The sequence below is a fragment of the Rhinoraja longicauda genome, chromosome 4 (assembly GCF_053455715.1).
Source record: "Rhinoraja longicauda isolate Sanriku21f chromosome 4, sRhiLon1.1, whole genome shotgun sequence".
NCBI lineage: Eukaryota > Metazoa > Chordata > Chondrichthyes > Rajiformes > Arhynchobatidae > Rhinoraja > Rhinoraja longicauda.
In genome coordinates this window covers 71,144,758-71,172,497 of record NC_135956.1, presented here as the reverse complement: position 1 = coordinate 71,172,497, position 27,740 = coordinate 71,144,758, and the positions used below count along the sequence as shown (strand labels likewise).

The window sequence follows — 27,740 nt, the reverse complement described above, 5'->3', positions numbered from 1 at the left end:
GACGGAGCTTGTCCGGTGGAAGACGCCGTGCCCGGGCGTACAAGGGCGGGCCAGTAGTTGTTATATGATGCACCACCCCATGCTTTGGGGCGGCGGAGTGGAACTGGGGGTCCAGAATATCGGGGAATTCGGCCAGAATCCGTGAGAACGCAGCGTCCACGGACGACAGGGGCCCATCAGGACGCACGACCGGGTCGCCCAAACGGAGGAAAATTGGCTGCAGAGTGACGGAGTGCACCAAACGCTGCCGCTTAACGTCCACGAGCAGGGAATGTGCCCGTAGGAAATCTGCACCCAACAGTGGCTGGGACACATCCGCGATCACAAATTGCCACGAGAAGCTGCTCGCCCCGAAGTTGAGGGAGATCGTGCGCACACCATATGACCGGATTGTGGTCCCGTTGGCTGCGGCGAGGAGGGGACCGCGGTTACCACTACGGAGGTCAGCCTGCGAAGGGGGAACAACACTCACCTCCGCCCCGGTGTCTACGAGGAAACGGGCCCCGGAGCGGCGGTCCCACGCAAACACACGATGAATCTGGCCGGCCGCCGAAGCAATCAGTGACGGCCGGCCTCTGCGTTTCCCGGGAACGAACAGGGCTGCCGGCATTGACGGGCCGAAGGGCCCCACCGCCGATGGAAATAGCACCAGCCCCCTCTGCTGGGTTCCGTGAAAACGGGCGGCTGTGCGGGCCGATCTGACCACCAGCGACCTCCGGTGGCGTATGGAGGAACTGGCGGCAGGCTGCGCGCGACCCCTGGGTCCGACCACCCGCGACCTCCGGTGGCGGGTGGGGGAACTGCAGGCGGGCCGTGCGAAAAAGACGCGCCGCCGGCTGGGTGAGCTGCTGAAGCCGGATACCGTCGGGAAGGCTGTCGGGGAGCGGTGGTAATGCGGGCGATCGAGGCTCCTACCTGCGGGTAGTCGTCGGCCGTTGGCTGGACTTCCAACGCGTCGAGGGCCAGGTGACGGGCCATCATGAGCTGATCAGCGCGCCTGCCCAACGCCTGCATGTTGGGGAACGGGACGTCGAGGAGCTGCTGGCGGAGGTCGGACGGCAGCAGCATCAGGTAAACATGCTTAAAAAGGAACCCGGGCTCGTAGTCGCCTAGCAGTGCCTGCATGTCGGCCAGTAGTACCGACGGGCGGCGGTCACCCAGGGGCGGCATTCGGAGGATCCGGGTTGCCCGCTCAGCCTCGCAGAGGCCGAACTGCTCACGGAGGAAGGCTTTAAGGGCCACGTATTTATCGGTTGCCGGGGGGTCGCGGAGGAAGGGTCGGACCAGGCGCGCGGTGGCCGGGTCGAGGGCGCTGACCACGTGAAAGTATTTGGTGGCGTCGGCAGTTATTCCCCGCAGGGCGAACTGTGCCTCGGCCTGGTCAAACCAGAAGTCGGGGTCCTCGGTCCACAATGGAGGCAGCCACACCGACACGGCGTGGATAGCGGCGCGGGCGGCAGGGTCCGCGGGAAGGTCCAAAAGCGGTTGTGGTTGTGGTTGTGGTTGACTGGAAGAGTCGGGTAGTTGCAGGTTCTGGTCCATCGCGACTTGCGAGGGAAAGTCGGGGTCACCAGTGTAGTGGGTGCGGTCACCGCGGTAATCAGGCCAGACGCCAGGTGAGTAATCAATAACTTTATTACCTATAGTATCAAACACCGCACTCAAGTCTCAAGTCAGTCGACACACCCAAACCCTTTATAGTCCCAGACCACCTGACCAAAGGGGACTGACCCAGGAAGTGACCTAATCCCTCCCGTCCACTGAGTGCCGAGTGGAATGACCAAGGGAGTGGCCTAGCCCCCGGGTGCCGCCACAGTAACAACGTTTACCTGAATAAATGCAACAAATGTTGTAACAAATATAGAAAATGTTGAAGATCTCAGCCAGTCAAGCAGCAGCTGTAGAAAGAGAAACCAGTCAACATTTCGGGTCAAAGACCCTCTCTCAGGACTGGAGGAAGAGTGGAGGGTTTATAGTTTTCAAAGCAGAGCTGGGGGTTAGGAATAAAGTTTAAAGCAAAAACCTACATGGAAATAAATTAAGAAGATCCGGTGATGAGGAGCATGTGTACTGACCATAAGCAAGATACTTCAAAGAAATGGGTTGAGAAAGGGGCTGGGGCATGATAATGGGAAATGATGAGAGAGCAGTTTCTCAGTGGGAAAATAAATTGTTTAATTGTTAAGGCAAAGAAGGATCAAATTTGTGCTGGCAACACCATTTGGAATCATGATGGAGTATTTTGTCTGTATAACTTTTTAAATGAATTCCTGTGTTTTTAGTAGCCAGTAATAAAAAATATTACAATTACTATTACTATAATAATGGTACTATCTATTTAAATTTCATTAGTACAGAATATAAATGCCAATACAATATATGTATTTGGATTGTATTGTGCATCAATTTGGTACTTGTAGATGAAATGAATTACAATTGGAAGCAGATGGTTTTGAGGGGATGTGATTCAGGCAAGTGAACTGGGCACGGTACATACAAGTAATAAACAAGCAGAGGTTTCTTGATTTTGGAATGGTGTCCAAATATGTTACTTTTCTTCTGGGAGTGGTCAAATTTACATCAGACAAATCACAAAAATTGCTCTTTCTCTTAAAAAATGACTTGGTGACATGGTATATTCCCAGAGCCACAGATTGGTATTTTTTAGAAGATACATACTTATTTTGTTTCTATTTGCTAGACCCCTCAGAAAACCGATTTTAAAAAAAAGGCAAGAAACAAAAGTGAAAGATATTTAAAGTGAAATATGCTCCCTTTTGTGCCTTCTATATTCACACATTTATTTCCACATGGATCTCATTCGTCCTGTAAAGACTGTAATGGCTAGTTAGTGTAGATAATGAATCCAACCTTGTCAGTTGTACTGGTCATGCGTTTTATGTTTATTTTTAGATAGATCCATTCTGAATTTTGATAGAGACATAATAAGCAAACTAATTGACATGAAAAGCAGCTCGGAGGAAGGGAACTGAACTGCTTGTTTTAGGAAGCAGCAAAATGAGCAGTAATATACAATAGCTTACCACCTTATTGTGATCAGAGATAACTGGAAGGGAAATTGAGAGGTGCTAATGTGAATAAGGTTGGACGCCAGAATATACTGAGTATATTGTTCTGCCATGTAATGAAGAATAATGTAGGTCCACTTGGTATGAAACAAGAATCTTTTCAAAAGAGCTGTGTTTAAAAATGATTCGCATTGCTATCACACTGCAGAAGCCTGCATCCAAGTTGTTCTGAAGCAGGGCCACAGTTGTGCAGGTTTAGTTGCACTGTTGGTTTCTTGGTATGTTTAACTCTATTTCTGTCTATTAATAATAATGTAGTGATTCATTATGTATTACTACTAATTTTATTACTTCATGAGACATTCAGCTCAAGATTATTTCTTTTTTCATTAGGTCAATGAGCTTGCTTACTACAAATCTACAAATAGTCAGAATGGGTGTATCAAATATTATCCAACAGGTTACTAATGGTTCAGACAATGTCAGATTCATAATCCACATGAACATAATCCAGGCAGTATAAAATCTGCACGGGATGAATGAGACTCATGTGGAAATAATGCATGAATACAGAAGGAATAAAGGAATAACACATTTTAACATTCTCTGATAACATATTTTCCTTCTTGCATCTTAATTTTTTTTCTTCATATTTTCAAAATGACATTACTATCTTGCAATACATTCTCACAAGTAGCATTTAATGCCGAGTACTTATTCGGACCCTGCAAGTCTTTGGCCTTAAGATTCTCCCATTCAATTGTATTAGGATCATTTTTCCAAAATAAAATAATTTTTTATTCAACTTCTGGGAATGTTATGCAAACTCTAAGTTATTTGTGCTTTGTTTTAAAAAAAATCATGTTATTTGTTTTCACTCTAGTTACACTGCAATTGGATCTCTCTGTTAGCTCTAGCATGTAATGGCTCATCTGAATAAGAAACATATGCAGCTGAAATTCCAGCCACCCCCTGCCCATAACTCAAATGGGATACTGGCTGAAGCTCTACGGAAGCAGTTGAAACGATAATTTTCATTGTCTCCCAAGGGGAGATGCTGGTGTACCACCAGAGTTGCAAAACCATTGTTCGAACCCTTTTAGATTTTCATCAATGGACAAAATGAATTAATATTTTATTTTATGTAGTAGCATAAATTAATTTTTCTATATATACAAAAGAAGCCAAACTGTGTGTGACCTTAACATATCGTATTGTACCTTTAAGTACTTCATACTATCTCTTTATTCCATTTTCCCATAAACATTAATGGAAGCCATTCTGCTCATTGAGCATATTAGAAAAGAAGGTTTGAACATTCGTCAACATTTTGTCAACTATCTTGTGGAATGAGGGTTTAAAATTGCACTCAATTTTTTTAAATTATGTGCTAGTTAATAATATTAAATCAAATGTGTTTCACAGGATACAATGGCAAAACGCAACACAGTGATAGGAACACCATTTTGGATGGCCCCAGAAGTGATCCAAGAAATAGGCTACAATTGTGTTGCAGACATCTGGTCTTTAGGAATCACTGCAATTGAAATGGCAGAAGGCAAACCACCCTATGCAGACATCCATCCAATGAGGGTAAGCGATGATGTATAATGCATTTTGACAGGCACAAATGTAATTGCAGACAGCATCAGTATTGTAAACTAATTGCTATGATTATAGAACATATGGTGCCATTTTTTCAGGAGACTGGTTTACTTCGATTAACAATTTATTGCATATTTATTTGTTGTTGTTATTTCTAATGTACTTGTAAAGCTGCAGCAAGTAGTTCACAGCCAATTTAATTCCATGCAAATTACAAATAAATATTCTTGATTTTTTTAGTTTAATTGTATGCATTACGTTGAAAAAATTATGCCTTAATGGGATCAGTAACTTTCAATTATAATCAACTGTGGTTAATTGGGAAGGACTATTACTGTAATTTTTTGAATTACCTACAAAATCTATGGCGCTTTGAAGTTGAAGGAATGATAGCAGCTCATAGCGTAGGTAAACGAGTGTTCAAGCTAAAAGACATAAGTGGAGACTAAATCTAGGAGTTTTGAAGATAGCGTGTTGAGTGATAATCAAACAAATGTGTAGATAATATAAACAAATTATCATTGCTGACAAATGCACAGAGATTAGGTCCGGCCTGTAATATTGGTTAGAATCAAAAGCAAAAGGCAAGAGGAAAAATGATTGCAGGGCAAAAGCCTTATTTTTGGAAATTAACTCAGTACAAAGAAATTGGAAAGAAAAATGTTAAAGAAGTCTTATTATTAAGATGCTTGAGGTTAATTTTTATAATGCATGGCTTGGAAACTGATGCAAATATAAAAATTAGACATTGAAACCGACCCCACCTCCCCCATGCATTACGGTTGCTCAGGTAACAAAGAAACGTTCTTACAGAATTCACAAATAATGACCCAAAGAATTTGAGATTTAAAAATTCGCTCCCACGGAATTTATGTGAAAAAAGTAAATGAATGGAAACAATTAATTTTTTTCAGTTGTATTTCTTGATGCATGTGCAGATGATGAAACTTTACATTATGAAAAATTGCAATCCGGACCGTACTGTAGGATCGCGACCCTCTGTAATGCTGGGGTTGCCTGTAATTCTAAGTGATTAAATGTTAGATATTAAACTTGGATCGTTGAGCATGAAATGTTTGTAGGCCAGCAACAACTTTGTGGATCATCCCAGCAATGAAGGCACAAGAAACTGCTGTTGCTGGAATCTTGATTGAAACAGTGTTGGAGTAACTCAGCAGGTCAGGCAGCATCTCTGGAGGGAATAGACAGGCGATGTTTCGGGCCGTGTTGCTCTGAGTTACTCCAGCACTTTGTGTGTTTCACCCTAGAAATAATAGTTGCTACATAAGTTTCAACATTGTTAATTCATACTATGGCTAAAAATGAAATAGAATAAAATACAGCAACATCAATTTTTTTATTTAATGTTACGTGATCTGCCTTCAAGAGAAAACTTGAAAATGTATTTTCTTCATTTTGCCGTTATTAGGAGACACAGTTGTTGTGGGCAAGCCAGAAAGCACAAGCTAAATTTCATGCTTTTTTTTTTCCCTGAAGATAATTGAAGATTTGTAGTCTTTAATGCTAGAATGTGTAACAGCAGAATGCACATAGGATTTGTCTTATGATCTATTTTGCACCGGGCCTGTCGGCATATTCACAAAGGAACTGAACTGTCAGTTTGCTTTTCCAGAGTTTGGACACTTATCACTTATCCTTGTGTTGAACTGCCTCAGAAGGCAGTGGAAGCCAATTCTCTGAATGCATTCAAGAGAGAGCTAGATAGAGCTCTTAAGGATAGCGGAGTCAGGGGGTATGGGGAGAAGGCAGGAACGGGGTACTGATTGAGAATGATCAGCCATGATCACATTGAATGGCGGTAGGGGCTCGAAGGGCCGAATGGCCTATTCCTGCACCTATTGTCTATTGTCTATTGAACTATTATCTAAAACATTTTCACAAGACAGGAAATAGCAAATACAGAAAAAAACAAGGTTAGCTTCTCATCATTATCAGACATTGTCAGTATTTTGTGATGTTTAACTAATTAATCCAGAGATCTGGATTATAATCTGGAAGCCCAGGTTTGAAACTCACCATCTTTTCTGGGAAATTTAGATTTGGTTACTGAAATAATCTGGAATAGGAATCAGGTGTCATCATGTTGCCAAAAAAGTTAATAGTTTGTGGTAATAACCCGATAATGACAACAATATCATTTGGTCACAAGAGACCAAGTTTCTGACTTGCTGTTGTAGTCACAATATTTATGTGCCTGGTCCGACTGGTTAATGTTGAACTCCAGCATGGAAAAATCATTGCGCGGAGGCTAATTTCTACGTGGAACATAGAACTGTGCAGCACAGGAACAAACTCTTCAGCCCATGTTTTCTGTGCCAAACATGATATCAAATTAAACTAATTGATTTTGCTAGCGTATGATCAATATCCATCCACTTGTCTATCCAAAAGCCTCTTTTAAATACCACAATTGTATCTGTTTCCACCGCTTTGTTTTAAAAATAATTTGCCCCTTACATTTTCTGTAAACTTTCTCCTTCTGACCTAAAACCTGTGCCCATACTTGGCATTTCCACCCTGGGAAAAAAATTTGGTTGCCTACCCTATCTTTGCCTCTGATAACTTTATAAACTTGTCTGGTCTCCCCTCAGTTTCTGAAGCTCTAGAGAAAAGTTTAGTTCATTGTCACGTGTAAGGACATACAGTGAAAAGCTTTTCACATTTTGCCAGTCAACAGAAAGACTATACATCATTATAATCGAGCAGTCCGCTGTGTACAGATACAAGATTTTAAAAGAGTGGAGCGATTGTAAAGAGTGATCGCTGATCCTTATCTGGGACGCCGAGAGTCGTCTGGCAATTGTTTGTTTGTCCAACCTCCTTACAGCTAATACCCTGTAATTCAGGCAAGATCTTAGTAAACCTCTCAGTATCCTCAACAAAACGTCCATGTCCTTCCCATAAAGTGGAGACCAGAACTACATATAATTTTCCTTATGTGGACTAACCAAAGTTACAGAAGGCTACAAAATAACTTCCTTACTCTTTACGCAATGCCACAATTGACGAAGGCGAACATCGAATATACCACCTTTGTCCCTTTACTTGTGTTGCTGCATTCAGAGAGCTATGGACCTGGACCTCAGGGTCCCTCTGTTTATCATTGCTATCGAAGAGTCCTGACATTAACTGTATGCTTTCCCCTTACATTTGACCACCCAAAGTGCAACACCTCAAACTCCATCTGCCATTACTCCACCTATATCTGTAACTATATTCTGCTGTATCTTTTCAATGAACGCAACTTTCCCAATTTTTATGTTACCAGCCCATCACAATGCTTGTCCAAGTTTGTTCAGACTCAAAGGTCTGAAGGAGTGTCCAGACCTGAAACATTACTTATTATGTTCTCCTGATCCGCTGAGTTACACCGGCAATTTGTTAACTTTTAAAAACATTTTTTAACGTTGTGTAGTATCTAGTGAGAAGAGCTTCAGCAGTTCAAGAAGGTGGCTCCAAGCCATGTTTTTAAGTTTAATGAAAGAGAGGCAATAAATACCAGTTTTGGCGGTAATGTGAACCTTTTGAAAAGTGGAACAAACAGTGTGATGCTACTTGAGGGTGAATCAGTATCAGGACAGTGGGAAGCATTCAAGAAAGATATTTTGTGGGTACGGAGAAAATATCTTCCTGGTAGAATAAAAAAGTAGTGCTCTATCGCCCACAACAATGGAAGAGTGAAGGAGACAAGGCAAAAGTGGTAACCTGATGACACAAACACTTTATTCAACACTGTTGAGAGCTGAGAGAAATATTGAATGAGAGGGGTGCATTTATAAAGGGAATTAGAAAAGCAAAGTGGGGACCACCTCCTGGTTACAATGGATAGCTTAATGGAACCAGACAAATATTGTGTGAGGTTCAGCTAAGGATAAGTTCGATGGACTTTGATTTTCAATCCTAATGTTTCCAAAAAGATCCTGACCTGAAGTATCACCTATCTATGTTCTCCAGAGATGCTGAGTTACTCCAGCATTTTGTGTTCTTTTTTTGTAATCCAGCATTTGCAGTTCCTTGTGTCTCTGATATAAATAAATATCTATAGTAATCACAGTAAGGTACAGAAGCAAAAACTAAATGATCTGAAGAAGTGAATGAGAATAATTTGATTGCATAAAAAAAAAAGGCTTATGAAAATTCTGGGGGAGTATAGAAAAAAGCATTTATATGTTCGATGGCGCGGTCCAGTCCAGTCGCCGTCGTGGTAGCTCTGCGGGAACTGTGCGTTTTAAACTGGTATGTTTACTTTTAAATTATCCCTAAGTGCTCTAGCGTGTGCTAGCACTTAGCATTAACCAATGTACGACCGGGAAACGCTCGTAAAATTAAACTCGAGCGCTACAGGAGCACTATTAAACAGAAATCTACTCACCGATATACCGATAGAGATCATCAAAGGAGCGCACCGCGGCAGCAGCAGTGGGAGCGCAGGTCAGTGGGAAAGTCGGAAAAAACACCGAGGGAAGCGAGCGGGGATTCGGAACAGGCTGAGAACCCAAGCCTTACGTCCACCTCTGCCCAGCATACTTCTGGCCAACGTCCAGTCCCTGGAGAACAAGCTGGATGACCTGAGGGCAAGGATCAGATTCCAGAGGGACATAAGGAACTGTAACATCCTTTGTCTGACCGAAACATGGCTGACCCCGCTGGTGCCTGACCAGGTGATCTGCCCATCCGAGTCCTTCACTGTTTTCCGGGCGGACAGAACGGAAGAATCCGGGAAATCCAAGGGCGGAGGAGTCTGCTTCTTGACCAATAATAACTGGTGTAATCCTGGGAATATTAAGACGCTTTCTCGTTCCTGCTCGTCGGACCTGGAACATCTAACTATCTTATGCCGACCATTCTACCTACCCCGGGAGTTCAGCTCGGTGATCATCACAGCCGTCTATATCCCACCGCATGCGGACACCGACGTGGCACTGTCCACCCTACACGATGTGTTGTGTCAACACCAAAACAAGAACCCTGATGCGGCTGTGCTGGTGGCTGGAGACTTCAATAGGGGAAATCTCAAAAAGGTCATGCCCAACTTCTACCAACACATCACTTGTGTCACCAGGGGGAAAGAACTTTGGACCACTGCTACACGCCGTTCAGGAAAGGCTACAAGGCCGTTTCTCTCCCTCCTTTTGGGAAATCTGACCACGCTGCCATTTTCCTGCTGCCGGAGTACAAACAACGGATAGTACGGGAAGCGACAGTGACGAGGGACGTAAAGCGGTGGGCTGACCATTCAGAGGCCATGCTGTAGGATGCACTGAGCGAAGTCGACTGGAACATGTTCCAAGCAAGTTCCAGAGACGTAAATGAGTTTGCGGAAGCGGTTACGGACTTCATTGCCACAATAGCCGATACCATCATCCCCACGGTAAGGGTCAGTATCTTCCCTAACCAAAAACCCTGGGTGGACAGGTCTATTCGCGTGGCCTTGAATGCTCGCACCGCTGCTTACAACTCCGGCCTGGCATCCGGCAACATGGACGACTACAAGGGAGAGTCCTACCGACTGCGAAGGGCAGTGAAGGATGCAAAAAAGAGGTACCGGGACACGATGGAGTCACAGATGGAGCAGCAGGACACCAGGCGCCTTTGGCAGGGGCTACGGACTATAACAAGCTACAGGTCCAGCACCCCCTCAACCGGAAGTGCCGGCTCCTCCTTAGCTGATGACCTGAACTCTTTTTACGCACGGTTTGAGACGGGTAACACCACCAGCTCGCCGTCTAAAAACAACACTGAAGGGGCGCTGGCTAGCGAGGCTGGAGGGGGATCCACCACCGGGGATGTGCACACATTCTCGGTGTCCGAGCATGAGGTGAGGTGGGCTCTGACGCGTGTGAACACGAGGAAAGCTGGAGGCCCAGATGGTATATCTGGGCAAGTACTAAAGTCTTGTGCTACTCAGCTTGCTCCAGTGCTCACCACAATATTCAACCTCTCCTTGGCAAAGTCCGTGGTCCCTGCATGCTTCAAAAGATCCATCATTGTACCGGTGCCAAAGAATGCCTCTCCAGCGTGTTTAAATGACTACCGACCGGTGGCCCTCACCTCGGTTGTCATGAAATGCTTTGAGAGGCTAGTCAAGAAGCACATCTGCGCCCTCCTTCCTCGCAACATGGACCCACTACAGTTCGCATACCGTCCGAACAGGTCCACGGATGATGCGGTCTCCCAGGTTCTACACACCGCTCTCTCTCATCTGGACAACCAGGGGGGCTATGTGAGGATGCTGTTCATTGACTTTAGTTCAGCATTCAACACAATAGCCCCAGCAGACTGGTTGAGAAGCTGCTGGAACTGGGGCTTAGCACCCCTCTGTGTGCCTGGGTCCTGGACTTTCTCACTGCCAGGCCCCAAGTGGTCAGGATGGGGGAACACACATCTAGCTCCCTCACCCTGAACATAGGATCCCCCCAGGGCTGCGTCCTTAGCCCCCTACTGTACTCCCTGTACACACATGACTGTGGGGCCAGGTTCAGCTCAAACTCCATCATCAAGTTTGCTGATGACACTGTGGTGGTGGGCCGGATCTCCAACAACGATGAGAAGGCCTACCGGGAGGAGGTGGCTGATCTGGCACTCTGGTGTCAGGACAATAGCCTCCTCTTGAATGTCACTAAAACAAAGGAGCTGATTGTGGACTTCAGAAGGGCTAAACATCCAAGGACGTACACGCCACTGGAGATAAATGGGTCTATTGTGGATAGGGTGAGCAGTTTCAAATACTTGGGAGTCCGCATCGCAGAGGATCTGATGTGGGCAACGCACATTGCCGCACTGGTGGGTAAGGCTAAGCAGCGCCTTTACCACCTTAGACAACTGAGGAAATTCAGAGTGTCGCTGAGGATCCTTCATTGCTTCTACTCTGGGGCTGTAGAGAGCATCCTGTCCGGCAACATTACAGTCTGGTTTGGGAACAGCTCTGCCCAGGACAGGATGGCCCTGCAGAGAGTAGTGCGTTCGGCAGAACGCACCATGGGAACTACACTCGTCCCCCTGCAGGACCTATACATCAGGAGGTGCAGATCCAGAGCAAGCAAGATCATGAGGGACCCCTGCCACCCCAGTAACGGACTGTTCCAGATGCTACGATCAGGCAAACGCCTCCGCTGTCACGCTGTGAAAACGGAGAGGATGAGACGGAGCTTCTTCCCACAGGCCATCAGGACTGTCAACTTTTATAACCCCAGAGACTAAATTTTTGTCGACACTTTTTGTGCTATGTTTAGTAACTTATTAACTTTATTTATATGCTGTACCTGTAATTCTTTTTGTGCACAACCCGCAGGCATTGCCACTTTCATTTCACTGCACATCGAGTATGTGTATGTGACAAATAAATTTGACTTGACTTGACTTGATATCTAAAATAGACTGTGAAATTGCTTGGTGCAATTCTCAAGCGCAAGGGGTCATTCTGACACAGCAGGCATCAGTACGTCTGCATGTTTTCACCTCTCTTTAGATTGTCCTTAATCTTTTTCTGCTTTATTTATCACATCTTGGATAAATTTAAAAATATTCTAAACTCTGTAATTTAAGCAGAATTTTGAGTAGCACATATTGTAAGAGGTCTTCCTGCAATGGGTCCCAATGTCCCCTATTTCACATTTTTATTGTTTGAATAGCCTAATCCAAAAGATTTTTGGCAGGATTTTTATCTGAGTAACGGATGATTTTTCCCACCATTGCAGTGTGATCCAGTTGGCAATTTTGAATCTGCTGGCGGCAAGAATTTTTAATGTAACAGATGCCACATTCTTTGAGAACTTTACTCTTGAACTGTATCAGTGTTTACTGCCTTGGCAGAATCTGAACCATTAAGTGAAATATGCAAGTGTTTATCCACTACAGTTAATGTACTACAGTCCCTCTTTGGGGGTGTAATTTACATTGTGCAAGGTTAGATAATTGCAGGTATGGATGAAAACATTGAATTTATAATGAAAATAGCAATGTTGATTAAAATATTTCCACTTCCTTAAGCCAATTAATCAATAAAAACAAATATGTTTATTACATTCATCGTACATTATTTGTCGTACTTTCATGTTGAAAGATGGAAAATAGCCACTTCAAATATTGGAAAGAAATATGCTGATTGGGAAAGCTAGATTACCTATAAACGTACATGTCTTTGCGATATGCACAGGTGTATTGGGTGGTAGTGGTGAACACTTTCCTCATCCTATTCCAACCCCCATGAACATTAAGTAATTTATTGTTACTATTGTCCTTGTGATACCAGATTGCATCTCAAATTTGCTTTCTAAGATTTAAAAATAAATTTGCTTCTCCTCCAATTTTACTGGATTTAATTGTTCCTTACCATTAAACCCATTCATAATATTAAAGACCACTTTCCAGTCGTATCTTGGCCTTCTGTATTCTACAAAACAGTACCTTGTTTGTTCAACCTTTCCGAACCAGTCAAATGTTGCACTCTGGGTATCATTCATTGACAGAGCTTTCAAGAGAGAGCTGGATAGAGCTCTTAAGGATAGCGGAGTGAGGGGGTATGGGGAGAAGGCAGGAATGGGGTACTGATTGATAGTGATCAGCCATGATCGCATTGAATGGCGGTGCTGGCTCGAAGGGCTGAATGGCCTACTCCTGCACCTATTGTCTATTGTCTATTGTCTATTGACACTTTTTCCAGTGCCTTTGACTGCATCTATATAATAAAACTCATGTTTGTTTGTTTGTTCCTGAACCACAGCCAAAACAGTACGCAATAGCACGACAAATTTAGGGCTACCTTACTCACCATCGCCCCATTGGAGGTAATGCAAGAAGTTTCATTAAAATCGGTGTTATATGTTATATTTTCAGTTATTCACATTATGAAGTTTAAATCTATCTCCAAGGGAGGGAGGGAGGGGGTGGAGGGAGGAAGGGGGGGAGGGAGGATAAGGGGGGTTGAGGGGGATGGCGTGGGGGGGAAGGGGGAGGGGGGATGGCGTGGAGGGGGAGGGGGGTTGGAGGGAGGGGAGGGGAGAGGGGTTGGGGGGAGGGAGGGGGGTGGGGGAGGGGAGGGGTGAGGGTGGGAGGGAAGAAGGGGAGGGAGGGAAGAGGGGGAGGGGGAAAGGGGGGGAGGAGAGGGTGCTACACCAATGCAAGAGAGGTTTGGGCCCAATGGGTCCACTTGGTCTAGTTTTATTTTATGTCCAAAACTATCAATAAAACTCCATGTGATCTGGTTTCACCAGGTTTCTGTTCATTTAAAAGAAAAATCTCCTTCCAGAATTGAACCATGTTGTTTTGTTGGCTTTTCCTTATCCTTATGAACCAGAGCCAATACTTTAAGATTTGTATAACAATTCCTCCAGGTCCGTGAGTTATTTTAATTTATTACGATAATTTCTGAAAGGCTGTGTGACCTCTTTCCCTCCACAAAAATGTACAACATTTTTAATGTAACTCATCAGTGACCCGCTGAGTTACTCCAGCATTTTGTGTCAATGCTGCCTGACCCGCTGAGTTACTCCAGCATTCTGTGTCAATGCTGCCTGAACCGCTGAGTTACTCCAGCATTCAGCATCCAGGCGGCACGGTAGCGCAGCGGTAGAGTTGCTGCTTTACAGCGAATGCAGCGCCGGAGACTCAGGTTCGATCCTGACTACAGGTGCTGCACTGTAAGGAGTTTGTACGTTCTCCCCGTGACCTGCGTGGGTTTTCTCCGAGATATTCGGTTTCCTCCCACACTCCAAAGACGTATAGGTATGTAGGTTAATTGGCTGGGTAAATGTAAAAATTGTCCCTAGTGGGTGTAGGATAGTGTTAATGTACGGGGATCACAGGGCGGCACGGACTTGGTGGGCCGAAAAGGCCTGTTTCCGGCTGTATATATATGATATGATATGATATGATTCTGTGTCAATGCTGCCTGAACCGCTGAGTTACTCCAGCATTCTGTATCTACCTCCCCGTGGTCTCTTTCCATGCTGTATCTGTAAAGAAAGAAATTATGTTTATTGAACATAAATGATGCGTTATTGATTATGGTATATTTATTGCGTTAATTGGCCTGTTAAGCTGCAACAAGTGTTGCCATTACAGATGTATTCAAGAGAGAGTGAGATTTAGCTCTTAGGGCTAACGGAATCAAGGGATATGGGGAGAAAGCAGGAACGGTGTACTGATTTTAGATGATCAGCCATGATCATATTGAATGGCGGTGCTGGCTCGAATGGCCGAATGGCCTACTCCTGCATCTATTTTCTATGTTTCTATGTTTCTATGTAACATAGAACAGTACAGCACAGGAACTGGCCCTTCAGCCCACAGGCGGCACGGTAGCGCAGCGGTAGAGTTGCTGCTTTACAGCGAATGCAGCGCCGGAGACTCAGGTTCGATCCTGACTACGGGTGCTGCACTGTAAGGAGTTTGTACGTTCTCCCCGTGACCTGCGTGGGTTTTCTCCGAGATCTTCGGTTTCCTCCCACACTCCAAAGACGTACAGGTATGTAGGTTAATTGGCTGGGTAAATGTAAAAATTGTCCCTAGTGGGTGTAGGATAGTGTTAATGTACGGGGATCACTGGGCGGCACGGACTTGGAGGGCCGAAAAGGCCTGTTTCCGGCTGTATGTATATGATATGATATGATATGAATGTCCGTGCGGAAATCTGACAACTTGCACTGTGATGGGCTGTTCATCTTCATTCAACCATCAAGGGGCCTAGGTACTTGCAATCAACAAATAAGGATCTCAAAAATAGCAATAGACTGTTCTTCAGATACCTGCAGGAAGGAGGGATTGAGCAGGGAAGTCAGTTTATTAGAGTCTTTGCCTGCCGCACAGAGTTTGCAGGTAAGTTTCCTTGACATGTCTGACCATTTTTGTTTGAGGAATCATGAGGTATTATGCGGTGAGGTATTATGAGGTGGCAACTATTTAATTCTTGTGTTGTGGCTTTAATTGGAACTATTGAAATAGAGTTGTGACCCATATCAGTTCTGTTCAATGCAAGAAGGGAAATGTGGAAATAATGCATTAATTTCTTGGCTCAGGTAAAGAAATTCTAACAAGTATGTTGCAGAACATGTTTGATTTGATCACCTGTGTACCCCATAACCTGAGTACTGAGAAGTTTAAATTTATTTAAAAGGAAGAGGAAAATAATGGATCAGGAAACTGTGACAAAAGAGACATCCATGTAAACAAAATACAAAATACAATCTACCAATGCCCCCATTTTCCATTCATATCAATGTACACCCATTTTATGTAAACGGCAGGTTATAATCTGGTATGTTTCCACACAATAAAGTGGTTTCTCGTTTTTGTTGCTGTGTAATCAAGTAGCATACTTCTAGGGGCCTAGGTACTTGCAATTTGATGACTCTAATAAAATGCTAATTGGGATAGCATTAATTTCCCTTCATCAGAATAGAATTCTAATTAAATGCATGAGCTAATCTTTTCTGGTCAATCAGCTATTACAAAGGAAATGCGAACCATGTATTTGACTTGAATGAATTTCCTATATTTTGATTAATCATGCTGCAAAGTAAGTACAAGGATTTATACAGTAATTGAAAGATTACTCTAAATGCATGGATAGAATTTTTTTTAATGAAGTTATTCTAGTGAAAAAACTTTCAAGATTGTACATAGCTACCTGTAAGACTTTTCTATTAGAATTAGAAATTCAAAATATAAAATATAAAATATAATTTAGAAAACATAGAAACATAGAAAAATAGGAGCAGGAGGAGGCCATTTGGCCCTTCGGGCCAGCACCGCCATTCATTGTGACCATGGCTGATCATTTACAATCAGTAACCTGTGCCTTCCTTCTTCCCATATCCCTTGATTCCACTAGCCCCGAGAGCTCTATCTAGCTCTCTTTTAAATTCATCCAGTGAATTGGCCTCCACTGCCTTCTGCCTTTAAGATATAAAAATATCATATTTTTAATACATTTATAGCTTTGAATTTGAAATGTTTATTCTTGAATTGGGAAGTTGCAATGAGACAAATGGAGCGTGCACTTGTATGCAGTAATTCTACATCCTCAATATGTATTACAGCCGAAGGTTCTGTGACTTGTTATTGAAAGTGCTGGATTGAAATTAACAGCTAGATGGCTCTTACCATGCAGTTCTTTAATGTGACGCTGAAAATGAATAGTAGTTTGAAGTCGACAGCTTTTGCATTAAATCCTTCAAGTTTTGTTGACTTGATTGTAAGACCAATTCAAGTTAAATGTCACAGTTGGTTTTCTTTGAAGAAATGCTTGCATTTCAGATTTTGACATTTAAGGTAAAGAATGCTCTAATTATAACTGGCACAGCTGGATCTGTCTTTTTAAACAATGATCTGATGAAGTTACTGTAGTTGTGAATGTTTCACAACAATAATAAATACAATGTTTTGGATAAAAAATGTGTGGCTTGAAAAATACAATAAAATCATGGGGATATCTCTTTGGAAGTTCAAGAAGACATGCAGAATTCATTCTTTCAAAAGTGCTAGCATCCTGAGTTTCAGCATATGAATTTTCTCCTTAAGAAGTGACACAATGAAACATGTTGAAATGGGATTTTTTTTTGTTCAAACTGCAGAGGATTGATTGTCAAAGGCTGCAAAGTTGACGAGAATGAGTAATTAGCAATGGTTACAATTAATGGTATTTGTACCTTGTAATTTCCCTTTTCATGTTATTGGAGCAGTCAAAAATCTAATTAGAGGAATTTGCAGAAAGGGATGCATAAGATTTGGGTGGTGCGATGTTAAGGACCGAAGAGAGGAAAGAGACATTTAGTAGGAAGGAACTGCAGGTGTTGGTTTACACCGAAGATGGACGCAAAATGCTGGCTCAGCGGGACAGCGAAGATGAACACAAAATCGTAACTCCACGGCATAGGCAGCATCTCTGGATAGAAGGAATGGGTGACGTTTCGGGTCGGGCCCTTTCAGACTGAGAGTCAGGGGAGAGGAGGACACAGAGATATGGAAGGGTAAGGAGTGAAAACGAGACATCAAAGACATAATTTTGCTGTTTTGTAAGTTGCCCACGCGAATCGCAATTGGGGGAACAGCACCTCATATTTTGCTTGGGCAGCTCCCCACCATCGATGGGATCTATAGGAGGCGCTGCTTTAGAAAGCCAGCCAGCATCATCAAAGATTCACAGCACCTTGTCTATGCTCTTATTTCACGTCTTGGCTACGCTCTTATTTCACATCAGGATGAAGGAATAGGAGTCTGAAAACCATGACCACCAGGTTCATGAAGAGATTCTTCCCAACAACTATCAGGCTCTTAAATATGACACAACACTAACCAATTAACTATGCTGGATTGTCTTCGGTTGCAATAAGAAGTTGGGCTTTTTTGTTCCAGTTATCAATTTATTGAATTTTTGATAATTATATATTATCTATGTGTGTTGTGTTACAGGCCTATTAGAAAGGAGACCTAATGTTGGCCTACCTCGATATTTGACATTAACATGTGTAGCTTACATAAACTTGGGTGTGCACCCCTTTAAGAATTCTTCTATGTAACCAACTGCTCTCTATGTTTCGTTGCCATGTGAGTATTTAATTAACTGGAACATGTCAGAGATTAGGCTTGCAGAAAAAGAAATGGTCTGCCCTCTAAGTTCCTTGGTTTAATTTTGCACTTTGTTAGTGTAATTTGCTGACTTTTCTCCAGGGTCACTGAGAGAAATATTGCCATATGGGTTAATAAGGAAAACATCAATCTTTTGAAAATGTGTTAGAAAACTGCTAAACAGGAAAGAATTGGGAACTAAAACCCATTTTTTGGGGGGTGGGAGTGGGTGGGCAGGATGTCTGCAGACTGGTTGTTTAAACGAAAAGTAGTGATGATGTTCACTGAAGCAATCATAACTTGCAAGATTGCATATCTTATAAAGTCAGTTAGGGCAGACAAATCATTCATTAAAGAAAATGTTGTCAGATTTATTTTGTATTATTGCATAATTAGGGAATTTGCCCTAATTTACCTATTTTTTTCATCTGTTCATAGCTGGTATTAATCCTGTGAAAGAAAGCACATAAAGCCATTGTTAACTTGGCCTACTGAGTACGAAGTGAAGGAATATGTATGGAAACATTCAAATATCTTACAGATCCTATGATGCTACTGTTATCTCAATGTACAAGTGGTGTAGAGTGTAAATTATGACAGTAAGATTATGAGACCTCTTAAAGGAGTCACTGGCGCCACTGAAGTTGAGATGATATTTATGACAGACCCAAGGTTCACAACATCACTAGACTTTCATGTGCCAATAACAATTCTCACATGACATTAATCATTAAATGCTGCAGATGATACAGTGTTAAGTGGGTATTATATTCAAAGTTTGAGGCAAAAAGCATTCCAGGAAGTGTGCTTTGCACACAAGAGATAAAAATATAGGAATGGCCCAGTCATCCCCATACCCTGTTCTGCTTTTAATTGGTTGATGGCTGATCTGTACCCTGCCTCTGCAAAGAAGAATTTACAGCAGAGTGTAAAATTATGGAAACTTATTTTCATGTCACTTGGTTTGTTTAACTTGGTATTTCCCTCCTTACAACATATACCAGGTATTCAAGACCACCATTCTTAAATATTTCCTTAATTAATTGTGTGGTATTGAGGAATTCTGATTGGAGATCTTACACGATATATTCTTCCAAAATCATCAATTTGAATTTCAACTTGTTTTCTACCCTGTACATATGCTGCCTGCAATGGTGTGTATTACTACTTGCATTTTTCTCGACTATTTATTCCCAGAATCCAATGCAGTAAACCTGATGGGATTTCATCGTCTTTGGGTATTGAATATTTTCTATTAACCATTTTGACATTATGATATTTTTCTAGTACTTATAGCATCATTACAACATAGAAGGAGGCCATTTGGTCCATCATGTATGTGCCGATTATCTCCTGGAACAATTCATGAGTTCCACAGCCTGGCATTTTCTCCATTTTCTTGCAAATTGTTTTTCACCCATAGATTGTTTTCTCTGGAATGTCAGAAGTTGAGGGGAGAATTGATAGAAGTATCTAAAATTATGAAAGACATAGATAGGAGACAGTTAGACCCCTATTCCCCAGGGTGGAAATGTCAAATACTAGAGGCGGTAGATTTTAAGATGAGAGGGGCAAAGTTTAACGTTGCTGTGCAAGGCAAGTTTTTTTTTCCCTTGCACATCTGATGGTACCTGGAACATGCTGCCAGAGGTGGTGGTGTTCAAGCGGCTTTTGGGTAAGCGCGTGGAATGGAGGGATATGGATCGTGTGTGGGCAGATGTGATTAGTTGATCTTGACATGTTCGGCACTGGCAAGGTGGGCTGAAGGACCTGTTCCTGTGCTGTGCTCTTGCATGGAGAGGTCATAGGTTTACAGTGAGAGGGGAAAGAATTAATAGAAACCCGAGGGACAACTTTTTCACATGGACGGTGGGTGGGTAAATGGAACAAGCTGCAAGGAGATAGATGAGACAGGTACTATCACAACATTTAAAACATATATTTGGGCAGGTGCATGGATAAGAAAGGTTTTGAGGGATATGGGCCAAACGCAGGTATGTGTGACTAGTGTAGATGGGCAAATTTGTCAGCGTGGGCAAGTTCGGCCGATGGGCCTGTTTCCATGCTGTGTGACTGTATGACTGTAGTTTGCCCCAAGTCACGTAGCCTCAAGCTCATTTCTACAACTTGACAGGACCTATGGCTTTATCTTCAGATTGCGGTCTATAACTATGTATTGCTTTGTCTAATATATAGTAAAGCCAACGTAACAATTTTGGTGCATGGAATACTCTGCTTGTCATTTCCCACGAATCATATAAAGTTCTGTTTATCCCGTTTTCTACCTTCCCACCACGCAGTGACCCTTATCAGAAGGCTATCTGTAATTCCATGCAGGTTGACTAATTCATGTCTCATGCAGAACAAATGTTTTCAGGAGAATGTGATGATGTGTATATTAGATATATCGTAGATAATTTGAGTCATTCAGTTTGAGGAAATTGTATCAAACCTAAATGAATAACTTAAACATTGATATTAGCATGATACTGTCAAATTTTCACATAATTGAAAAGTCCTCATATTTTGGATCATAAACTAGAATCCTGCTGAGTTATGTTGGCATCATGTTAAAGCTCAATAAATTTGGACCCAAGAGGATTAAATATAGTTTATAGTATGGATAGAGAATTGGTTGGCAGATAGGAAACAAAGAGTAGGAATAAACAGGTCCCTGTCAGAATGACAGGCAGTGGCGAGTGGAGTGCTGCAAGGCTCGGTGCTGGGGCCGCAATTATTTACAATACATATTAGTGATTTAGATGATGGAATTAAAAATATCACTAGGAAAATTGCAGATGACACAAAGCTGGGTGGCAGTGTGAACTGCGAAGAGGATGCTAGGAGATTGTAGTATGACTTAGACAGGTTGAGTGGATGGGTAGATGCATGGCAGATGCAATATAATGTAGATAAATGTGAGGTTATCCACTTTGGCGGCAAGAACAAGGAGGCAGATTATTATCTCAATGGTGTCAGATTAGGAAAAAGGGAAGTGCAACAAGACCTGGGTGTCCTTGTACACCAGTCACTAAAAGTAAACATGCAAGTACAGCACGTAGTGAAGAAAGCTAATGGCATGTTGGGCTTCATAACGAGAGGATTTGAGTATAGGAGTAAAGAGGTCCTTCTGCAGTTGTACAGGACCCTGGTGAGACCACTTCTGGAGTATTGTGTGCAGTTTTGGTCTCCTAATTTGAGGAAGGACATCCTTGCTATTGAGGCATTGCAGCATAGGTTCACGAGGTTAATCCCCGGGATGTCAGGACTGTCCTATGGGGAAAGATTGGAAAGACTGGGCTTGTATTCACTGGAATTTAGAAGGATGAGAGGGGATCTTATAGAAACGTATAAAATTATAAAAGATCTGGACAAGCTAGATGCAGAAAAATGTTCCCAATGTTGGGGGACTCCAGACCTAGGGGCCACAGTCTAAGAATATTGGGGAAGCTATTTAAAACTGAGATGAGAATTTTTCTTTTTCACCCAGAGTTGTGACTTTGTGGAATTCTCTGCCAGTAGAGGCAGTCGAGGCCAATTCACTGGATGAATTTAAAAGAGAGTTCGATAGAGCTCTAGGGGCCAGCGGAATCAAGAGATATGGGGAGAAGGCAGGCACGGGTTACTGATTGTGGATGATCAGCCATGATCACAATGAATTGCGGTGCTGGCTCGAAGGGCCAAATGGCCTCCTCCTGCACCTATTTTCTATGAAGAATTTATAAGAAAAACACTTAGGACTCAACTATAAACCAAATCTTGCAAACCTTTTAGGATTCTGTTTAAAATTTACCACTAGTTTATGGAATAGAAAATGCTGATGGGTGATGAGATAGACAGATATTAAAAAAGCCAACATTTCCTTTACAATGGGTAGTACATTTTGTTCTGGCTGCAACTAGTTAGCTGATGCATTTCTTTCGACCATCATGACCTGGTTGATAGGAGAGAGAATGTTATAATAATAATATGTATGTGAATAGTCAACTACTGTCATCTGGTCTATGTTATTGAGAATAAACTGCGTGTCCTGCATTGAATTAGCTTAATTGTAATACAAATAGAACCCTGCATAGCTCTGCTCTTATACAGGAAAGGGAGCGGGTTGGACAGATTGTTCTGTTTGATAAACTGAAACTGAAGATGTAGGAGAATGGTTTCAGTGCATAAATTTTACTTCCTCTTATTTCATTCTTCAGAGAATATTTTGCCATCTCTCATGAACATCACCATGAACTATGTTCCAAAGAATATTTGTGTCCTCCAATAAGTTTCCTTTTGTTTGCTTTTTAAATCAACGAATCTGATTCTGCTTTTAGTTTGCAAAACTTTTGTGCCTCCTGAAACTGATGGGCTTTGTTTGCTGAATGTTTGGCTCACCTCACCATTTATGTGCACTGCACATTTTTAAAGGACACTTTAGATGCAATTCTGTTGACTTTGGATAGTCCCTATTTATCGCAGTTGTCAAAGGGAGGGAACTTCTGTGATCAAAGAGAACAGAATAGTGCAGAGAACTTTGGTTTCAACTGCAATTATAAAATGAAGTGAATAAGGTGAGCTAGTCTTGCAACTCGAGTAAAATGCTTTTGAAATGGATTTATTTTTATCTTTGCATGATTAACACATTGCTTCATTTCCCAAAGTTATTTCTTGGTTACAGGAAATTGCCAAGGAAAGGTTAAAGCACTGAAATCAGTTGATAAATTTAAAGTCCAGTTGTGATAAATTGGTACTTTCCTTTTACTATTTAGTAGGCTAGCTATTGTTGATTCAGATTATCCAGAAATTATTATTATACCAAGAGCACTAAAGATCTTGTGGGTAGTAGTAAGATGAACACCAAGTAACTCAGCGGGTCAGACAGCATCTCCTGAGAAACAAGATGGGTCATATTTCCGGTTGTGACCCTTCTTCAGTAATTGTGTTCCCTCACATGTGAAATCATTGTCCGTTGATAGACTTTACACATTGAGAAGATGCTTTCATTTTTACCAAATTGCTGCCGAGTCATAGATCTACACAGCATGGAACTAGGCCCTTTGGCTCAACCTGTCTATGCCAACCAAGTTGCGTAGCCGAACAAGGCTAATTTGCCTGCACCTGGCCTGTATCCCTCCAAACCTATCCTATCCATGCTGGAGTGTACCATCAAAATGATTCACTTGGTTGCTATTGTGTGCCAGTATTAGAGGACGTGACTACTTAAGTTGTCCAAGTGAATTATCCTGGCAGAATTGTAAACATCAACCCAGTGATACTGGTTTTCTAGTTCTGAGAATTAAGGTCTACTGGACCAAGTGGACCCGTTGGGGCCAAACCTCTCCTGCATTGGTGCAGCACCCTCTCCTCCCCCACTCCCCCCTCCCTTCCCTCCCTCCACTCCCCCCTCCCCCTCCCCCTCCCCCTCCCCCTCCCCCTCCCCTCCCCCTCCCCTACCTCCCCCTCTCCTCCCCCTCCCCCCGCTCCCCTCCACCCCACTCCGTCCCCTTCAACCCCCCCCCCTTATCCCTCCCTCCCCCTTCCTCCCTAGGAAATAGATTTAAACTTTAAAATGTGAATAACTTTTTAAAAAATAACACCGATTCCAATGAAACTTCTTCCATTCACACCAAAGGGGCTACCAGAAATTATTAGTGGGCCTAAAATTGGAGTGGGGGGGGGGGGGGGGGGTGGTAGAGGGGAGGGGGGGGGTTGAAGGGAGGGGGAGAGGGGAGGGTGGTGAGGGAGGTGAGGGTGCTGCACCAATGCAAGAGAGGTTTGGGCCCAATGGGTCCACTTGGTCTAGTGAACTCTAAAGAAACAAATAAAGCACAGGTTTTGCAGCTGCTTCTGCTGCAAGGGGAGGTGCAATGAGAGGGGAGTGGGACTTGGTATGGGAAGAATGAACTGGAACATAATGGAGGAACATAATGAGAGGTGTCTATAAATTCACAAGGGGGGTGGAGGGGAAGGGAACTTGCATTATGCTGAAGATGACGAAAATTACAGAGGGTGTGATGTGCGTTTGGGAGCTGGTTATAGGGAAGATGGATTGATGTTCAACCCAAATGTGGCACCAGCTGGGCGGAAAAGGCGGAGAGTTAAAGTGCAGGAAAGGGAACTGATGTACTCAAATGCCCTGTAAACCATTGGTAATGGTATTGGAAGTGCTGGAATGGAAGATGCCATGGTCAGAATAGCGTTACTGGGAGAATAGTCTGGGATGTTTATATCATATCATATCATATATATACAGCCGGAAACAGGCCTTTTCGGCCCTCCAAGTCCGTGACGCCCAGTGATCCCCGTACATTAACACTATCCTACACCCACTTGGGACAATTTTTACATTTACCCAGCCAATTAACCTACATACCTGTACGTCTTTGGAGTGTGGGAGGAAACCGAAGATCTCGGAGAAAACCCACGCAGGTCACGGGGAGAACGTACAAACTCCTTACAGTGCAGCACCCGTAGTCAGGATCGAACCTGAGTCTCCGGCGCTGCATTCGCTGTAAAGCAGCAACTCTACCGCTGCGCTACCGTGCCGGGTGGGAGGAGATGTAGTCATGTTAGCTCTGTGGGAGCCTGAGGTGAGAATCTCTGAGCTTATAATTGACATCGGTCACTAACCTGACCCCTGAGATCGTGAAAAAGAAATCGAGAAAGGAAAGAGTCGAGTCAGGCATACCATGTGAAAGTGTGAAAGAAAGAGCTGGATGGAAATTGGTAGCAAAGATGAAACCCTTGGGTTCCCTATGAAGGCAGGCAGTAGCTTCAGTATAATGCTCAATCCAGTGAGAAAAGTGAAGGAGGAGCATGGAGAAAACTGAAACAAGGATTGTTCCGTGTCTCCCACAAACTGAAACAAGATATGTATCTTGAATCCATATGGATTCCCATAACTGCGCCCTTGATTTGGAGAAAATGACTTAAGTTAAATGCAAATTTGTTCAATATGAGAGTTCAGCCAGGTGAATGAGGTTGGTGAAAGGGTGCTGATTGGCCCCCTGTTCAAGGGAGAAGCTGAGAGCCTCCTCAGACCGTCTGGTGTAGGCTGGAGGTGTAGAGGGGCAAGACACTTTTCTTTTGAGTTGGCATAAACAGTCTTCAGGACCAATAACAATTAATTCAACAACTTCAGGTAATCAGCCTGTCCAGTAAGTAATTTCTAAAATGTATCCATTTCTCAGGATATGGCCATATCTCTAAAGATCAGCATTTATTGCCCATTCCTAAATGCTTCTTATTGGTGAGTCACTTACTTGAACTTCTGTATCGCCTCTGGTGAAGGTCTTCCAACAATGCTGATGGGTAGGAGGTTTCGGGAGTTGGAACTAGTAATAATAATAATAATAATACATTTTATTTATATAGCGCTTTTCATATACTCAAAGACGCTTTACAGAGATTTTGAGAACATAGGGGAAATGAATAAATAGATAAATAAGTAAATAAATAAATGAACAGAGAAAGGAGACAGAATTAAATTATATTAAAGTGATGAATTAAATTATATTTCCAAGTTAGGATGTGTTCCACTGAGAGGGGAACACATCGGTTGTGGTGTTCACATTCAAAGCCCTTGACTTTCTTGGTGAAAAGTGCCATTTGTATGGTTTAGCCAATCATTGCATTTTATAGATTATATATATACATAGTGCAGTCATGAAACTCCATTGGTGGATTAAATGAAAGTTCATTCTGGTCAATAAGGTTTTAATCAATAGACAATAGACAATAGGTGCAGGAGTAGGCCATTCGGCCCTTCGAGCCAGCACCGCCATTCAATGTGATCATGGCTGATCATTCTCAATCAGTACCCCGTTCCTGCTTTCTCCCCATACCCCCTGACTCCGCTATCCTTAAGAGCTCTATCTAGCTCTCTCTTGAATGTATTCAGAGAATTGGCCTCCACTGCCCTCTGAGGCAGAGAATTCCACAGATTCACAACTCTCTGACTAAAAAAGTTTTTCCTCATCTCTGTTCTAAATGGCCTACCCCTTATTCTTAAACTGTGGCCCCTGGTTCTGGACTCCCCCAACATTGGGAACATGTTTCCTGCCTCTAACATGTCCAACCCCTTAATAATCTTATACGTTTCGATAAGATCCCCTCTCATCCTTCTAAATTCCAGTGTATCAAACAGGCTTCTTGTGCGAGATAGTATCTAGATGATGGACACAAAAAGCTGGAGTAACTCACTGGGTCAGACAGCATCTCTAGAGAAAGGGAATAGGTGACGTTTCGGGTCGAGACTCTTCTTCAGTCTGAAGAAGGGTCTCGACCTGAAATGTCACCCATTCCTTTTCTCCATAGATGCTGTCTGATCCGCTGAGTTACTCTTGCTTTATGTGTCTATCTTCCGTTTAAACCAGCATCTGCATTTCCTTCCTACACATAGTATCTAGATGAGATCATCTAGATGTACTAGATGATGTTTTGTTGGATGAATCGGGCCAATGAAAAGTACTCCATCACACTCTTGACGTGCCTTGCAGGTGGAGGAAAGGTTGTCCGGAGGTATGTCACAGGATATCCATCCTCTGATCTGTTTTTATCTTTCTTAATGCAGCTGGTCCAGTGAGTTTCTCGTCAGTGGTGACCACCAGGATGTTGATGATAGGGGACACTATGATGGTAATGCAGTGAATACCAAGAGTAGCTGATTAGCCCCTGTTGGTGAAAGCCAACTTGACACCATCTCCTAAAAGCACATATTTACTTGTGCGGCCACATTTTACTTGGACTCGTCTATTTCTTACAGATGCAAATGATTTAGATGAGGCAATTAAATATAACGTTTTAAAGTTTACTGATGACACGTTCGGTGGAGTAAGACCTGTGGGGAGGATGCAGAAAAGGTCTAGAGTTGAATATGTGAATAAGTTGCACAGTTGATGCATTGTAATATAAATTAAAATAGGGATAAAAAAGGGAAGGCAAATTATGTGAATGGTGAGAGATTTGGAGAGGGGAGACTTGGCTGTTCTTGTGCATCAGTCAATTAAAGTAAGTGAGCAGATATATTATGGTGACGTTATATTGGCCTTCCAAGTGAGAGGAATGAAATACAGGAAAATTACAATTGTATAGGGTTGTAATGAGACCACACCTTGAGTATTGTGTTCAGTTTTGTTTTCCTTATCTGGAGATGTATATTCTTCCTCTGGCGGAAACGAAATGCAAGGTTTTGAAGTTTGTGAAATCAGGAACAGCTTCTTCCCCTCTTTTATCAGGCTTCTGAACAATCGTTCCATAATTTAAGGTCCTGTACAATTCAGCTCTACTCTATTGCGGGCATTGGACTTTGTCTGTACATTGGTGCGCTACAATGCTGAAAACTACATTCTACACTCTGTATCTTCCCCATTGCTCTATTTTTCTTGAGCTTGACTTGATTGTTTTTATGTCCAGTATTATCTGATCTGATTGAATACCATGCAAAACAAAGCCTTTCACTGTACCTCAGTGCACATGACAATAATAAATCTAAACCTAAATATGTAAGTAAGTAGAAGGGGATGTGATGAGGAC

General features: G+C 42.7%; 1 protein-coding gene across 2 annotated transcripts in view; it reads left to right on the top strand.

The window, feature by feature from the left end:
- The window catches only part of stk3 (serine/threonine kinase 3 (STE20 homolog, yeast)), a 276,140-nt gene that overhangs the window by 84,565 nt on the left and 163,835 nt on the right, over nt 1–27,740 (top strand). For both annotated transcript variants that reach the window (XM_078398044.1, XM_078398046.1), the window contains exon 6: nt 4,455–4,622. In XM_078398044.1, coding sequence (XP_078254170.1) covers nt 4,455–4,622 — 168 coding nt within the window. The remainder of the gene's footprint in view (nt 1–4,454; nt 4,623–27,740) is intronic.